The 18,213-nt window shown below is 45.6% G+C and overlaps 1 protein-coding gene across 5 annotated transcripts in view; it reads right to left on the bottom strand.

Annotated features, from left to right (window-relative positions):
- LOC112235289 (rho guanine nucleotide exchange factor 1-like) overlaps positions 1-18,213 on the bottom strand; it is a 57,558-nt gene that overhangs the window by 32,260 nt on the left and 7,085 nt on the right. For 4 of the 5 annotated variants that reach the window (XM_042304911.1, XM_042304912.1, XM_042304910.1 and 1 more), the window contains exons 2-7: positions 4,737-4,823; positions 4,264-4,377; positions 3,670-3,768; positions 931-973; positions 715-820; positions 338-478 (exon numbers count right to left, since the gene is read on the bottom strand). In XM_042304911.1, the coding sequence (XP_042160845.1) occupies positions 338-478; positions 715-820; positions 931-973; positions 3,670-3,768; positions 4,264-4,377; positions 4,737-4,787 (554 nt within the window). In that variant the 5' untranslated portion in view covers positions 4,788-4,823. Of the gene's footprint in view, positions 1-337; positions 479-714; positions 821-930; positions 974-3,669; positions 3,769-4,263; positions 4,378-4,736; positions 4,824-15,912; positions 16,030-18,213 lie in introns of those variants that run through there. The other variant, XM_042304909.1, reaches the window with a different exon arrangement.

Genomic DNA, 18,213 nt, shown 5'->3' on the forward strand with positions numbered 1-18,213 from the left:
CCCAAATCCCTCTCTCTCCTCCATGTCTTTAATCCTCCATCTACCCCCCTAGTGGTCCCTGTGTGTTGAACTGGTTGTGTCAATGTGTGTATTTCTGCACCATATTCTAGAAATGTCCGCTGAGGGACTGGAACTGTGATGTCTAGAGGCCTGTGATGTCATGATGATACTACACAGCATTTAATTGAATTCAAATTAAACTAGCCCCCAAACGAAGCCATGGGAGGTTTAACTTAGCTAATTAGACTGTACCTTTATCTATGAAGTTACATAAAAGCTATACATTATGTAGTACTGCATTATGACAGTCAATAATCCACCCCAGCCGTCTACTCACTGGATCTCAGACATTTTGTCCAGCAGGGTCTCTGCCACGGCCTTCTCCTTCATCTCCATGGGGATACGATCGGTGGGGTAGTGAGACTCCACCTCCAGCAGCTCTGCCGCGTTAGGGGTCATACCCATCATCCTCTTCTGCCTGGGAGGGAGGCACAGCAGGAAGTATCTCTAAGTATTTACATCACACACTGTATAACTGTCATCAGTCTGACATTATCGCTGAGGGCTAGTTGGTACACACGTGTGTATGGGGAGCAACAAGAGAGTTTGTGTTTAGGGCAGAGACTATTTTAACCCAACGTTATCACTGATGAGTCAATAGGTCAATAGGTTTTGAACAGGTCACTGCTGGTTCAATGGATGTGGGTGTGTCACCTAAAGTCTTCCAGCTGTCGCAGCACCTCTGGGGCCTGAGCCAACTGGACATCCTGGACAAACTTCCTCTGCTGCTCCTCACTGAGCAGGTCTGGTCTGGTACGGTCTGAGACAGAGAGATTACATACACACCATGCTTTATTCAGATAATGCTGAGTAGACCAGTGGTGGCTGCATTATCTAAAATCATAAGAGAACGATCGTAGGAGGGCTTACCCAACTCAAATGATACATTGTGAGGGATTTGCACTCTGAGAATCTGTGTGGGTTGAAGAGGAGGGAGAGAACATGTTAATTTGACATAATAATAATATGCATCACACTGACTTCTACAACAACATTTGTATGTTCTCCTCTGTTCCTCTGGTGATGTAGAGGTTAATCCAGGACCTGCAGTGCCTAGCTCCACTCCTACTCCCCAGGTGCTCTCATTTGTTGACTTCTGTAACTGTAAAAGCCTTGGTTTCATGCATATTAACATTAGAAGCCTCCTCCCTAAATTTGCTTTATTCACTGCTTTAGCACACTCTGCAAACCCTGATGTCTTGGCCGTGTCTGAATCCTGGCTTAGGAAAACCACCAAAACCCCTGAAATTTCCATCCCTAACTATAACATTTTCCGCCAAGATCGAACTGCTAAAGGGGGCAGTGTTGCAATCTACTGCAGATATAGCCTGCAGAGTTCTGTCACACTATCCAGGTCTGTACCAAAACAACTCGAGTTTCTACTTCTAAACATTCACCTTTCCAGAAACAAGTCTCTCACCGTTGCCGCTTGCTATAGACCACCCTCTGCCCCCAGCTGTGCCCTGGACACCATATGTGAATTGATTGCCCCCCATCTATCTTCTGAGCTCATGCTGCTAGGTGATCTAAACTGGGACATGCTTAACACCCAAGCCATCCGTCTTTGAAAGCCAAGTTAACAAACAGATTACCGACCATTTCGAATCTCACCGTACCTTCTCCACTATGCAATCTGGTTTCAGAGCTGGTCATGGGTGCACCTCAGCCACGCTCAAGGTCCTAAACGATATCATAACCACCATCGATAAGAGACATTACTGTGCAGCCGTATTCATCGACCTGGCTAAGGCTTTTGACTCTGTCAATACCAACATTCTTATTGGCAGACTCAACAGCCTTGGTTTCTCAATGATTGCCTCGGTAGGTTCACCAACTACTTCTCCAATAGAGTTCAGTATGTCAAATCGGAGGGCCTGTTGTCCGGACCTCTGGCAGTCTCTATGGGGGTGCCACAAGGTTCAATTCTTGGGCCGACTCTCTTCTCTGTATACATCAATGATGTCTGCGTAGAGGTGGATCAAAGAATCACCAGCAGCGAAAGCGGAGACACCATTCTGTATACCTCTGGCCCTTCGTTGGACACTGTGTTAACTAACCTCCAAATGAGCTTCAATGCCATACAACTCTCATTCCGTGGCCTCCAACTGCTCTTAAATACAAGTAAAACTAATTGCATGCTCTTCAACCGATCGCTGCCCGTACCTGCCCGCCCGTCCAGCATCACTACTCTGGACGGTTCTGACCTAGAATATGTGGACAACTACAAATACCTAGGTGCCTGGTTAGACTGTAAACTCTCCTTCCAGACTCACATTAAACATCTCCAATCCAAAATTAAATCTAGAATTGGCTTCCTATTTCGCAGCAAAGCATCCTTCACTCATGCTGCCAAACATACCCTTGTAAAACTGACCATCCTACCGATCCTCGACTTCGGCTATGTCATTTACAAAATAGCCTCCAACTCTATTCAACAAATTGGATGCAGTCTATCACAGTGCCATCCGTTTTGTCACGAAAGCCCCATATACTACCCACCACTGCGACATGTATGATTTCATTGGCTGGCCCTCGCTCCATACTCGTCGCCAAACCCACTGGCTCCAGGTCATCTACAAGTCTCTGCTAGGTAAAGCCCCAACTAAGCTCACTGGTCACCATAGCAGCACCCACCCGTAGCACGTGCTCCTGCAGGTATATCTCAACAGTCACCCCCAAAGCCAATTCTTCCTTTGGCCGCCTCGCCTTCCAGTTCTCTGCTGCCAATGACTGGAACAAACTGCAAAAATCTCTGAAGCTGGAGACTCTTACCTCCCACACTAGCTTTAAGCACCAGCTGTCAGAGCAGCTCACAGATCACTGCACCTGTACATAGCCCATCCAATCTTCCCCATCCCCATACTGAATTTATTTATCTTGCTCCTTTACACCCCAGTATCTAAACTTGCCCATTCATCTCCTGCACATCCTACCATTCCAGTGTTTAACTGCTATATTGTAATTACTTTGCCACCATGGCCTATTTATTGCCTTACCTCTCTTATCCTATCTCATTTGCACATGCTGTATATAGATTTTTCTATTGTATTATTGATTGTATGTTTGTTTACTCCATGTGTAACTCTGTTGTTGTATGTGTCGAACTGCAAATGAGAACTTGTTCTCAACTAGCCTACCTGGTTAAATAAAGGTGAAATAAATAAAATAAATAAAGTATAGAATTCTCAAATAATGCAGTACACCACAGTCACCACCAGATGTCACTTGAATACCAATAAAACAAAATGCAGGCAAGAGGAAAATTTGAAAACAAAAGTACAATGTCTACTCCATGAGTCTCTCTCTACCTCTGAATGTTCCAATGAACTTTCACTAAACGTATCCTTTTAGAATAGAGAGGGAGTGTAAAACAAAGTTCATTCCCACGACCTGAACAGGAAGTCGTTTGTCAGCGTGAGAAAGTGTGACACACTGAGTAGAGGGAGAGACACACACACACAGGGCGAGAGGAAGAGGGGTACAGAGGGTACAGCTGGACAAACGGCCAGTACCAAGAAAGCAGAGGAAGTACGGTACAGAACAGTGACGTGCCATTCTGGCTCTGGGCTCTACACTCGCTTCCTAGTTCCCTGTGTTTCTTGCACTTACAGCGCTCTTGTCCAGGAAGCTGTTGTAGAACTCCACAAACTGCTTCTTGGTCTCTTTGGTACTGAGGTTCTTGAAGAGGTCAGCATGGAGGTAACACAACTGGGAGGGAGAGAGAACAAGAAAGATAAAAATGAGGAAGTGAGCTAAAAGATGTAAGTACCACACACATAAACCATTTTCTATAACACTATTAGGTCATTTGCGCGGCCGTATGCAGACTTTATACAGCACATTGTAACAATGTGGAGGATAGACAGTCTGGTGTGAATTAAAATACAGGTGCATCACTAGCTACAGGGACAGGTAGGGGGAGGTAGGGGGTTTGGGAGAGGGGTGAGGAGAGGGAGCCTGTCTGGGCTGTGAAGGGGTAACAGTACCTGGGCGGATCACGGTGTCTGCATGCAGAATAAAAGGGAGAGACAGGCATGCTTAATATCACTGGAGATGCACAGAAACAGAGCTACACATGGAGCAGACAGACACTCATCACACACTAACATGGACATAAACACCCACACACACACATCAGACAATACATCACCATACACACACACACACACACATATACACACACACACACACTGTAGTTCTCACCAAGGAGGAGCAGTCGAACTGCAGGATGACGTGCTGAAGGAAGACCAGCAGGTGGGTTGGCCGACTCTTCACTAGCTCTATACTGGTGAAGTGACTGCTGTGGTCATCCACCGTCTGGAATGGACAGAGAGAGGGGGGGGATTAGAAACAGTAGATATACTAAGGGAGAGGTGAGGAATAGAGGAGGGAAGAAGGAGAAGGTACAGAGTGAAGGACAGATTAGATAGAGGACATTGGTGGACAGAGAATGATGGGTAGAGAATGGAGTATGGAGTATTAGATAGACAGGGAATGAGGGTGAGAAGGGTAGAGAATGGAGTATGTGAGGGGGGCAGATTAGAGAGACAGGGAATGAGGAGGAGAAGGGTAGAGAATGGAGTATGTGAGAGGGTTAGAGAGAAAGGTCAGAACAGATATGATCATTCATCAGCCTATTGTTCGCTACAGTTCATTGTCACCAGGAAGTTACTCACGGGGTCCAGATCATTCTCAAAGTCCTCATCCTCGGCCCCGATGATGCTCATGGCTGGGTTAGACCACTGCGCCCCAAACGCTCCCCCCTACAGACAGAAACACAGTTAGACCACTGCGCCCCAAACGCTCCCCCTACAGACAGAAACACAGTTAGACCACTGCCCCAAACGCTCCCCCTACAGACAGAAACACAGTTAGACCACTGAGCCCCAAACGCTCCCCCTACAGACAGAGACACAGTTAGACCACTGCCCCAAACGCTCCCCCTACAGACAGAGACACAGTTAGACCACTGCGCCCCAAACGCTCCCCCTACAGACAGAGACACAGTTAGACCACTGCGCCCCAAACGCTCCCCCTACAGACAGAAACACAGTTAGACCACTGAGCCCCAAACGCTCCCCCTACAGACAGAGACACAGTTAGACCACTGAGCCCAAAACGCTCCCCCTACAGACAGAGACACAGTTAGACCACTGAGCCCCAAACGCTCCCCCTACAGACAGAGACACAGTTAGACCACTGAGCCCCAAACGCTCCCCACTAGAGACAATATGATTGGGTAAATAAACTGAAAATTAACGGACGCCGACCATACCAATCTCTTATTGCCGACATTTTTCTGATACGGTTCATCACAATAAGTAGCCTATACCAGAGAAATGTGAAGTTTGAAATTAAATAAGTTTGCTAATGTGGGTGATTGTTAATGGGACAATTGGATGGCTACAACCATCAAACTAGTAGTATTAGTTTAAAGGATTTTTTAAAACTGTGGTGCACATTAATAATATAAACTTATAGTTATATTTATTGTTATCAATTCAGACAATTTATTCCAATGTGGATTTTTGGCACCATGAGGAGACAGAAAAGAGAGAGAGAAGACATTACATCATCTGATACCACCACAACCTGCTGAGTGACACTACGAAAGTCAACCCACACCGACCTCGGCCACACACAAGAAGATGAGGGAGGAAATATATATAGGCTAGCCCAGGGTTAGACAACCCTGGTCTTGTTTTAGTTTAACTGACCTGGAAGACCAGGTGTGTTGATTTTAGACAATCACTGAACAGATCAATTAGGTCTGTTGGTCAGGTGTGGTGCCTAGTTGGGACAAAATCCTGTAGTACCTGCGGCCCTCCGGGAACAGGGTTGCCGTCCCCCTGGCCTAGTCTATAGGACCCCATAATCACACTACTAAAGCCTTGTTCACACTGCAGGCCTTAATGCTCAAATCCATTTTAGAATACTGACCGTCCAAACAGCAAGTTACAAGTGACCAAATCATGTGTGTTCAGACAGCAGTCATTTGCTGACATGGCCAAGCTAGTTGTCATAGTAACCACTGGTGTGTGGCAGTGGTGTAGCAAAGATATTTATAACTAAACCAAGATAGACCACAGCCTGTCATTTCAAATGGAAACAAATGAGTCATAGTGGGCAGAACAAGCAATGAGGTGGGCAGAGCCAAGCACAAGCTAGCAAGATCCTATTGGCTTGTTCTAGCAAACATTTGCATATTTCCGTTACGGAATGCCTAGTCTGAAGTGTGCATGTGCAATAACTCAATTCACCTTTTCACTTGTTCTAAACAATGCACTTTTTTGGAGACATTAGCAAAGGGTAAAGTCTAGAAAACTTAGTCCACTGTTTGCAAGTGATTATAGTTTCGGGAACAGAAAACTCTTTTGAGATCAAAGGTTTAAATCAATGAGAGAATTTGCAGAATGTCAGCCAAAATCCATCTCGTTCCACCTTCTCCCACTGCCGGCCACTGGGCTTCCTCTCACTGCCATATTTGGTAGTGAGTGGGAACGCCAAGTGGATGCTTCACATTTATACATCCGCTGAAATATCTGTCTCATTTTTCTATCTGTGGGTGTACTCTGATTGGTGGTGGGGGTTCCTATCACTCAGAAGTTATGTAGCAAGTCAAGGTGACAACAATGCCTGCCATGGATGTTTCCCAGTTGCTTTGAGAGTTCAAAATCATCGTGTAAGAACACTTAAGCCCTCAAAGGATTAGATGGTCCAGCTTTCAAAACAAGTCCTTTTTGGTTGGCCACAGCAGTCAACTAACTTGCTGGTTAGCTGTTAACTTTCTAGCACATTCTTTAATTTATTTGTAAACAATTAACAAGCTAGTTATTTGACATGTTCTTTGTCAAACTGTCAAGATATGCCAAACAACAATCTAAAAACCACTTGACGGCAAATAAATCAGACTTGACTGTTCAGACAAGAATGAAGGTGGTTTGAAATGTGGCTTGAAATTGGCTGTTGTAATTTCAGGAAAAAGAACTAATTTGAATCAGATATGCCAAGGTCCAAAGCAAGGAGTTGGGGGGAGTCTACTACGATTAGAGTGTTCAGATAGAGTATATGGTAAGAGCTTCTTTAGGGGGGGCACCTATCCTGTGTATGTGACAATTACATTTTATTTACACTGGTTAGGGGGGGGGTAAACTCTGGTTAGGGAGGGGGGAGTCTACTACGATTAGAGTGTTCAGATAGAGTATATGGTAAGAGCTTCTTTAGGGGGGACCTATCCTGTGTATGTGACAATTACATTTTATTTACACTGGTTAGGGAGGGGGGTAAACTCTGGTTAGGGAGGGGGAGTCTACTACGATTAGAGTGTTCGGATAGAGTATATGGTAAGAGCTTCTTTAGGGGGGCACCTATCCTGTGTATGTGACAATTACATTTTATTTACACTGGTTAGGGAGGGGGGTAAACTCTGGTTAGGGGGGTAAACTCTGGTTAGGGGAGGGGGGTAAACTCTGGTTAGGGAGGGGGTAAACTCTGGTTAGGGAGGGGGAGTCTACTACGATTAGAGTGTTCAGATAGAGTATATGGTAAGAGCTTCTTTAGGGGGGCACCTATCCTGTGTATGTGACAATTACATTTTATTTACACTGGTTAGGGAGGGGGTAAACTCTGGTTAGGGAGGGGGGGTAAACTCTGGTTAGGGAGGGAGTCTACTACGATTAGAGTGTTCAGATAGAGTATATGGTAAGAGCTTCTTTAGGGGGGCACCTATCCTGTGTATGTGACAATTACATTTTATTTACACTGGTTAGGGAGGGGGTAAACTCTGGTTAGGGGAGGGGGGTAAACTCTGGTTAGGGAGGGGGAGGTAAACTCTGGTTAGGGGAGGGGGGGGAGGGGGGTAAACTCTGGTTAGGGGGAGGGGGGGGGAGTCTACTACTGGATTAGAGGGTGTTCTGGATAGAGTATATGGTAAGAGCTTCTTTAGGGAGGGGGCACCTATCCTGTTGTAAACAATTCTTTAGGGGACAACTCTGGTTACACTGGTTAGGGAGGGGTAAACTCTGGTTAGGGAGGGGGGTAAACTCTGGTTAGGGAGGGGGGTAAACTCTGGTTAGGGAGGGGGGTAAACTCTGGTTAGGGAGGGGGGTAAACTCTGGTTAGGGAAACTACGATTAGAGTGTTCAGATAGAGTATATGGTAAGAGCTTCTTTAGGGGGGGCACCTATCCTGTGTATGTGACAATTACATTTTATTTACACTGGTTAGGGAGGGGGTAAACTCTGGTTAGGGAGGGAGGGGGGGTAAACTCTGGTTAGGGGAGGGGGAGTAAACTCTGGTTAGGGAGGGGGGGGTAAACTCTGGTTAGGGGAGGGGGGTAAACTCTGGTTAGGGGGGGGGTAAACTCTGGTTAGGGAGGGGGGTAAACTCTGGTTAGGGGGGGGGGGGAGGGGGGTAAACTCTGGTTAGGGAGGGGGGTAAACTCTGGTTAGGGAAACTCTGGTTAGGGGGGGGTAAACTCTGGTTAGGGGGGTAAACTCTGGTTAGGGGGGAGGGGGGTAAACTCTGGTTAGGGAGGGGGGTAAACTCTGGTTAGGGACTCTGGTTAGGGGGGTAAACTCTGGTTAGGGGGGGGGGGAGGGGGAGTCTACTACGATTAGAGTGTTCAGATAGAGTATATGGTAAGAGCTTCTTTAGGGGGCACCTATCCTGTGTATGTGACAATTACATTTTATTTACACTGGTTAGGGAGGGGGGTAAACTCTGGTTAGGGGAGGGGGGTAAACTCTGGTTAGGGGAGGGGGAGTAAACTCTGGTTAGGGAGGGGGGGGTAAACTCTGGTTAGGGGAGGGGGTAAACTCTGGTTAGGGAGGGGGGTAAACTCTGGTTAGGGGGGGGGGTAAACTCTGGTTAGGGGGGAGGGGGGTAAACTCTGGTTAGGGGGGGGTAAACTCTGGTTAGGGGAGGGGGGTAAACTCTGGTTAGGGAGGGGGTAAACTCTGGTTAGGGAGGGGGTAAACTCTGGTTAGGGAGGGGGGGGGAGTCTACTACGATTAGAGTGTTCAGATAGAGTATATGGTAAGAGCTTCTTTAGGGGGGGGGCACCTATCCTGTGTATGTGACAATTACATTTTATTTACACTGGTTAGGGGGGGGGGGTAAACTCTGGTTAGGGAGGGGGGTAAACTCTGGTTAGGGAGGGGGTAAACTCTGGTTAGGGAGGGGGTAAACTCTGGTTAGGGGAGGGGGGAGTCTACTACGATTAGAGTGTTCAGATAGAGTATATGGTAAGAGCTTCTTTAGGGGGGGGGCACCTATCCTGTGTATGTGACAATTACATTTTATTTACACTGGTTAGGGAGGGGGTAAACTCTGGTTAGGGGAGGGGGGTAAACTCTGGTTAGGGAGGGGGAGTCTACTACGATTAGAGTGTTCAGATAGAGTATATGGTAAGAGCTTCTTTAGGGGGGGGCACCTATCCTGTGTATGTGACAATTACATTTTATTTACACTGGTTAGGGAGGGGGGGTAAACTCTGGTTAGGGGGGGGGGAGTCTACTACGATTAGAGTGTTCGGATAGAGTATATGGTAAGAGCTTCTTTAGGGGGGCACCTATCCTGTGTATGTGACAATTACATTTTATTTACACTGGTTAGGGAGGGGGGTAAACTCTGGTTAGGGGGGGGGTAAACTCTGGTTAGGGGAGGGGGGAGTAAACTACGATTAGAGTGTTCAGATAGAGTATATGGTAAGAGCTTCTTTAGGGGGGGCACCTATCCTGTGTATGTGACAATTACATTTTATTTACACTGGTTAGGGAGGGGGGTAAACTCTGGTTAGGGGAGGGGGGTAAACTCTGGTTAGGGAGGGGGGTAAACTCTGGTTAGGGAGGGGGGTAAACTCTGGTTAGGGGAGGGGGGTAAACTCTGGTTAGGGAGGGGGGTAAACTCTGGTTAGGGGAGGGGGGTAAACTCTGGTTAGGGGAGGGGGGTAAACTCTGGTTAGGGGAGGGGGGTAAACTCTGGTTAGGGGGGGGGGTAAACTCTGGTTAGGGAGGGGGTAAACTCTGGTTAGTGAGGGGGGTAAACTCTGGTTAGGGAGGGGGGTAAACTATGGTTAGGGAGGGGGGTAAACTATGGTTAGGGAGGGGGTAAACTATGGTTAGGGAGGGGGTAAACTCTGGTTAGTGAGGGGGTAAACTCTGGTTAGGGAGGGGTGGGTAAACTATGGTTAGGGAGGGGGTAAACTATGGTTAGGGAGGGGGGGGTAAACTCTGGTTAGGGCCTTTGCTTGCTTGTCACGACAGGTCATTACTGACGCAATTGACTGCAAGAAAATATAGGGGCCAATTTGAATTCTCCAATCAATTTTTGGAGAATGGCTAAATATCTAGTGCCATTAAAATCCTGGAGTGTTTGACTAATTAAGTAGAATCAAGGTGCTTTCTGCAAATCACAAATTCCTCTTCCTCCAGGCTCCTCTGAAACATTTAGATTTGGGATCGTAGCTTGGAGGGAGTTAGAGAGAGGGATAAATATTTTAACCCAGGGGAAACAGTTGGACATGCCTTGCCAAAATCCAGTTTACAGCTGAGCATTCAACAAAGTTTAACTAAGCCTGAGCCAATAATGCCCTGAGGGAGAACTCATGACAGTCAGTGACAGCTAGGCCTGTCCAGGAACAACCCCAACCCTTGAACTCTACCCTTAGACCCTATGTTACACCTTCAGCTGTAGACTGTAGGAATGGAATACGCTACACCCGCAATAACATCTGATAAATGTGTGTATGTGACCAATAAAATCTGATTTGAATTGATGTAGTCTAAGCAATCTGGCAGAAGCTCAGAACCTAAACCCATTTCGAAAGTAGAGCCAGATTACCATTTTGCTTACACATACCCAGCACAACTTCAGATCTCCAAACACAGAAGGGGTAGGGGCTAGGGCTATCAAAAAACATTGATTTCAAAGCTTAACCAACCCTACAACTCAATGCAGAAGGACTGCTTTTAACAGTTTCCATATAAAATTGTGCAAAAACACATTTACAGTAAAAACTGTGCAGATACAAAGTCTGGTAAAATAACACAACTAAGGGAGATTTTACTGTAATTCTGTTACCAAACTTTGTATCTGCACAGTTTTCACCAGGAGGCATAAAACATGCTTTACTGTGTCAATTGTTCAAAGTAGTCATTGTGCATAAAGCTGTATGGTTTATTACAATTTGAAATCAATTGTTTTTGTTTGGCATACATTTTTAAGTGAAAAATGAGTCTCAGCATAATTCCATTACTGTGCAATTGCCCTTAAGTCACAGGAGTGGACCCCCGCCATGCATTCATCCTCCAGGCCATAGTAAGTCAGGCTCCTAGAAGCCACCGGGAAACACCCTGACAGTCACAGCAGCACCATTGTCCAGCCCCAAGTCAAATCACTACTGAGAAGATCTTATAAAGGCCTGTGTGTGAATAAGGATGTGAGCGGGTGGGTGTGGGCCTGTGAAAGTGTAAAAAGAAATTGTAGAAAGAGTGCAGCGTAGAAAGAGTGCAGCGTAGAAAGAGTGCAGCGTAGAAAGAGTGCAGCGTAGAAAGAGTGCAGCGTAGAAAGAGTGCAGCGTAGAAAGAGTGCAGCGTAGAAAGAGTGCAGCGTAGAAAGAGTGCAGCGTAGAAAGAGTGCAGCGTAGAAAGAGTGCAGCGTAGAAAGAGTGCAGCGTATCTACATGACGTGAGGCGCGATAGCAGCAAATGTGTGTTGGGTTTGAGAGAGAGGTTAGGTAAGTGACAGAGACTAAAATAGCACATTGTCTTGTAAGGAGAAGTGGTGTTGCTGGTATGAGTTCAAAGAGGCTTTAGAGGTCAAGGAGAGAGATGGAAAAATGGAGTTGGAGGAGGAGAGAACATGTGGACATTCAGTCATGTGTAGAGGTAAGTCAATCAAATGCATTTTTAAAGCCCTTCTTACATCAGCTGATGTCACAAAGTGCTGTACAGAAACCCAGCCTAAAACCCCAACCAGCATGCAATGCAGGTGTAGAAGCACAGTGGCTAGGAAAAACTCCCTAGAAAAGGCCAGAACCTAGGAAGAAACCTAGAGAGGAAGCAGGCTATGAAGGGTGGCCAGTCAAGTAAGTAAACCAGGGAACTGAGTGGAATGCACAAATGTGCACAAACACACGCAGAGTAGGGTGAAATAATCCCACACACCTTCCCCTCAGCACCACACATAACCATCACTGTTAGTAGCCTGAATCAACCAATGCCCTGGCTGCACTTACAGTCATCTTGTTCACCACACGCTTCTGCCCAATGCTATGTGGAATTAGCCTGGGAACGAGGTGGCATGTAAAGTAACACCGCTGCAGTAGCCCATCATTTACCCAACCGTACAGTTACATCACCATGGCTACCACAGAGGCTGAATGTACTGCTGCCTGGTGGAACTATGAAATGCTGTCACATGAAGTAGTTTCCCCCACTATAGTGCAAACATGGGGAGTCTACTGTTACAGACAGTGTTGGGATATGACAGCTTAAATCTGAGAGGGTCTACGTGGGAGGGTCCCTTCTACTCTCCTCTCCTGACATACTGAACATTCCACAGCATGGCACCAGACTACACCAGTCTCTTCCCTTTCTCATCTCATCCCCTTCCCTTCTCGTCGAGACACGTGAAAAGGGCTGGATGGGGCTGTTCTGACAGTGAGGAAAGGGTGAGAATCTATTACAGACTATTGGGATGTGACTTGGTGAGGAAAGGAGACAAGGAAGTTGATTCAGGCCATTTTTGGGATGTGGCCCAGAAGAGTAGGAGAGCCCTGGAGCTCCTGAGGAGGCAGCTGTGCTACTCCTCCCACACTCCCCTCCACCTCCTCCTCTCCCTCCATTCTTCCCTCTCGTCACATTCCAACAATAACTCAGCATGTTATTATAACTCAATAGGTGTCAGCTGGCATCAGTCTATTGATAGCTATCAGGCACATGTGCCTCTGTACGTGTGTATTATAAAGCACCTGTTACAACTCATATCTCCATTTTTCACTTGAAACTCATTCATATTATATGGTTATTCAACATGTTTTGGTTTACAGCATTTCTTAGTTCCACCAGGCAGGTCACTGTGAGAGTTGTATTAATAACCACTGAGTCACTGTTACACCAACTCTAGCACCAAGACCACAATCCCCATTGTGTAACCGTTTGAGCAAACAAACACCTACCGTGTCACCATTTACACAACCAATAAGAACGCAGGACACTGAGGGGACAAACGATGACCTCACCCCACTGTGAGCTTCTTCACTGTCCATACCACAGTGGGAGGGGCTGATACCAGTCAATCAAGCTTCTTCAATGACAGTCCCATTACAGGGACTGTCAGTCAGATCAGTTTGTGTGAGCCAATCATAATAGGAAGGATCATAGAAATTCTAGTTGTATGGTGCCTGCCAATAGCCAATAAGAGTAGAGCATCACAGACGGCTGGAGTTATGATAATGCCAACAGAGCCGACTGGCACAACCCTTCAGAGGGATGAAGCCTTAGACAGACCCTTGCGCAGTGGTGGGAAAAGTACTCAATTGTCAAACATGAGTAAAAGTAAAGATAATAGAAAATAGAAAATGACAAGTCAAAGTCACCCAGTAAAATGCTACTTGAGTAAAAGTGTAAAAGTATTTGGTTTTAAATATACTTAAGTATCAAAAGTAAAAAATCATTTCAAATTCCTTCCATTCATTAAAAAAAGAAATGTTTTATTGACAGATAGCCAGGGGCATGCTCCAACACTCCGATATAATTTACAAACAAAGCATTTGTGTCCAGTCCCCCTGTGCACCCCCCCATCCACGGGAAAGTAGTGTAGAAGGTAGAAAGTTACAAGTTCCTCAGCGTACACATTACTGACAAACTGAAGTGGTCCACCCACACAAACAGCATGGTGAAGAAAGCAGCACCTCTTCAACCTCAGGAGGCTGAACAAATGTGGCTTGTCACCTAAAACCCTCAAACTTTTAGATGCACAATTAAGAGCATCCTGTCAAGCTGCATCACCGCCTGGTACGGCAACTGCTCCGTCCACAACCGTAAGGCTCTCCTGAGGGTAGTGAGGTCTGCACAACGCATCACCGGGGGGCAAACTACCTGCCCTCCAGGACACCTACAGCACCTACAGGAAGGCCAAAAAGATCATCAAGGACAACAACACCCGAGCCACTGCCTGTCACCCCGCTATCATCCAGAAGGCGAGGTCAGTACAGGTGCATCGAGAGACTGAAAAACAGCTTCTATCTCAAGGCCATCAGACTGTTAAACAGCCATCACTAACATAGAGGCTGCTTACATGCTGCCTACATATAGACACATTTCTGGCCACTTAAATAAATTGAATACATGGATTTAATAAAAGGTATCACTAGTCACTTTAAATAACGGCACTTTAATAATGTCTACATATCCTACATTACTCATCTCATATGTTAATATTCTATACCATCTACTGCATCTTGCCTATGCCGCACGGCCATCGCTCATCCATATATTTATATGTACATATTTTTATTCCACCCCTTTAGATGTGTGTATTAGGTAGTTGTGAAATTGTTAGATTACTTGTTAGATATTACTGCACTGTCGGAACTAGAAGCACAAGCATTTCGCTATACTCGCATTAACATCAGCTAGTCATTTGTATGTGACAAATAAGATTTGATTTGATTTAGTGAGTCCGCCAGATCAGAGGCAGCATCAGGGACCAAGGATGTTCTCTTGATAAGTGTGTAGATTGGACCATTTTCCTGTCAAAACGTAGCCAGTACATTTGTGTGTCAGGGAAAATGTATGGGAAAAGTACATTATTTTCTTCCGGAATGTGGTGAAGTAAAAGTAAAAGTTGCAAAAATATAAATAGTAAAGTAAATACCCCCCAAAAACTACTTAAGTAGTACTTCAAAGTATTTTTACTTAAGTACTTGACACCACTGCCCTTGTGTGACTGGTGAGTCATAATACTGTAAAAATAAAAGCAACAAAGAGAGCGAGGGTTCTACAGTATCTATCAATCATAGAAGCCAGTCTTTCATCCCATATGAAAACATAAAGTAGGTGCATTTCTAGTACCAAACATTCATTCATTGTGTCAGCTTAGGTCACTCTTCACACCAAACACCCGGTCCCGCACAATAGCCTGTGTCTGGTCCCCTGTGCCACTATGGCAGCATGGCCCTGAAATAGAGCAGAGCCCTAAAGGCAGCTAGCTGTGTTTGTGCTCTTTTTATCTGGCCTTCTCATCAGGCTGGGCTTCATTACACTGAATGAGTCAGAGCTTCTCTGGGGTCCTACGGCCCTGGCCTGGCTCCGAGAGGGTGTCCCCAGAGGCGCCTGAGTAGAAAAGGAGCGGGAGGCACACAGACAGGAAGTGGGTGTAATTTCCTCAGGAAACATAGCCATTTCCTGTTAGACCTGTCTGCAAGAGTCACGTTGAGAGATCAAAGACGAGAGATGAAGAAGGGGGGGAGAGAGAGAGGAGGAATGGGGCACAAAAAAAGAGAAAGAAAGAAGGATGGATCATGGCAGAGGAGAACAAGGTCAGGGGTCCGATTAAGAAGTGACACCCTTTTCTTTATTTGACCTGTGCTCATCACCTCTGTCACTCAGAAGAGGAAGTTGGCAAATATTACATGAACGAAACTAACCGAAGAAAGATGATTGAGAAACAGAGAGAGGAGTCGAGGTCACGTGGGTAAAACTGAGAGAAGGTGTGAGAAGCACAGTGAGGCCCTAGTACTGCTCACTGCCATCATGTGTGCGGGGGGGGGTGTGTATCAAATCAAAAGTTATTTGTCACATGCTTCGCAAACAACAGGTGTAGACTAACAGTGAAATGCTTACTTACGGGCCCTTCCCAACAATGCAACGTCAACGGTGAAAAGGCGACTCCGGGACGCTGGTCTTCTAGGAAGAGTTCCTCTGTCCAGTGTCTGTGTTCTTTTTCCCATTTTTATTGGCCAGTCTGAGATGTGTTTTTTTCTTTGCAATGCTGCCTAGAAGGCCACCATCCTGGAGTCGCCTCTTCACTGTTGACGTTGAGACTGGTGTTTTGTGGGTATTATTTAATGAAGCTGCCAGTTGAGGACTTGTGAGGTGTCGGTTTCTCAAACTAGACACTAATGTACTTGTCCTCTTGCTCAGTTGTGCACCAGGGCCTCCCACTCCTCTTTCTATTCTGGTTAGAGCCAGTTTGCGCTGTTCTTTGAAGGGAGTAGTACACAGCGTTGTACGAGATCTTCAGTTTCTTGGCAATTTCTCACATGAAATAGCCTTCATTTCTCAGAGAAAGAATAGACTGACGAGTTTCAGAAGAACGTTCTTTGTTTCTGGCCATTTTGAGCCTGTAATCGAACCCAGTTCTGATTAAAAAAGCAATACAACAGTTTTCAGATGTGCTAACATAATTGCTAAAGGGTTTTCTAATGATCAATTAGCCTTTTAATATGATAAACTTGGATTTCCTAACACAACGTGCCATTGGAACACAGGCCTCTGTACGAGGCCCATAATAAAAAATAATATAAAGCAGTTTCCAGCTACAATAGTCATTTACAACATTAACAATGTCTACACTGTATTTCTGATCAATTTGATGTTATTTTAATGGACAAAAAGAGTCATTTTCTTTCAAAAACACGGTCATTTCTAAGTGACCCCAAACTTTTGAACGGTAGTGTATATTACTCAATGTCAACAGATTAAATCATCTAAGATAACTAGCTACTAGAACAGTTTACTGCCTGGCCTTGTAAGTATTTGTAGGGTTAATCAGTACATTTGTTTACATAGCAGAAAATAGTATTGAGTAAACAGATTGTCAATCACAAATCAACATAGCAGACTCTGGACCTAAATGGATGGACGTTCAAAAAGAGAGAGATATAAGAGATATAAGACAGAAGAAAGAACCGAGAGAGACAAAGGAGATGAGAATGAATGGGCAAAAAGGAGAGGGGGGAGAGAGAAGTGTTAGGAGGATGTGTGATAGAAACAGCTGCGCTGAAGGTGGTGTGAATATGCCGTGTCTTTGTCCGTGTCTCTCGCTCTCTTCCTTCCCTCCCCGTACTCTCTCCACCTTCAACTCAATAATCTTGGTTGGTATGGCCACTCCAATACAGCCAAGCCACTCATTTTTTTTTACCTTTATTTAACTAGGCAAGTCAGTTAAGAACAAATTCTTATTTTCAATGACGACCTGGGTCGTGGGTTAACTGCCTGTTCAAGGGCAGAATGACAGATTTGTACCTTGTCAGCTCAGGGGTTTGAACTTGCAACCTTCTGGTTACTAGTCCAATGCTCTAACCACTACCTAACCGCTACCCTGCCACCCCACTACCTCATGACCAGAACAGTAGAGCCAATTATGTCAATTTAACAGCCATTACGCACTGGCTAACGTAAGACTAGCAACTCAAAAAAGTCCTAACCCTTAGAACACCAGTGGTGTGTTAAATCCCCTGCATCTCATTCTGTCCCGATTGCCTATCAGTTAGAGGCTAAATATACTTCCATACCCAACAACTCCTTGGCATTACTTTCCATACCCCCTCTTTTTCTCTCGCCATGTAAGAAGTCACTTTTTCATGCTTTATGGAAACATTGGATAGACGAGGGCCAATCGACTGTCATGGAATGGGTTCGCAGTGAGCCTCCTGCCTATTTAACTGCTTCCAAATGTGTGTGTGTTGGTGTGTGTGTGTCTGGATAGTAGGGTAATTGCGCAGGCCAAACACAGAGGCCTTTGATTACCATTTGGGTTGTGGAGAAACATTCTCATTCATTCAGAAGGGATGTATGTGTGTGTGATTGTGTTGGCAGGCCACGTTTTACCACCCCTATGTCCAGTGGTGGTTGATGATGACTTGAGGACGGCAGCACATAAAGCAGCTATGTCCGGCCAGAGTGTTGGAAGAGCTTTCCCAGAATCCCAATCTGGGCTGGTTCTGAACATGGAGGGGCGGCGGTATTGCGCCCCTCCATGACGGTACGGCCCACATAACTCACCAACCATGCAACGCAGTCCTGCTGCATTCACATCCTCCATCTTAACATCGCTCTATTACTGAGGCACCATGAACCACATACTGCAGCTAGCATCATTATTTGACATTTCTGTTAAATCTCTTCAGATTTAGTCATATAGCTC

Source organism: Oncorhynchus tshawytscha, linkage group LG23 (assembly GCF_018296145.1).
Source record: "Oncorhynchus tshawytscha isolate Ot180627B linkage group LG23, Otsh_v2.0, whole genome shotgun sequence".
In the NCBI taxonomy this organism is placed as follows: Eukaryota; Metazoa; Chordata; class Actinopteri; order Salmoniformes; family Salmonidae; genus Oncorhynchus; species Oncorhynchus tshawytscha.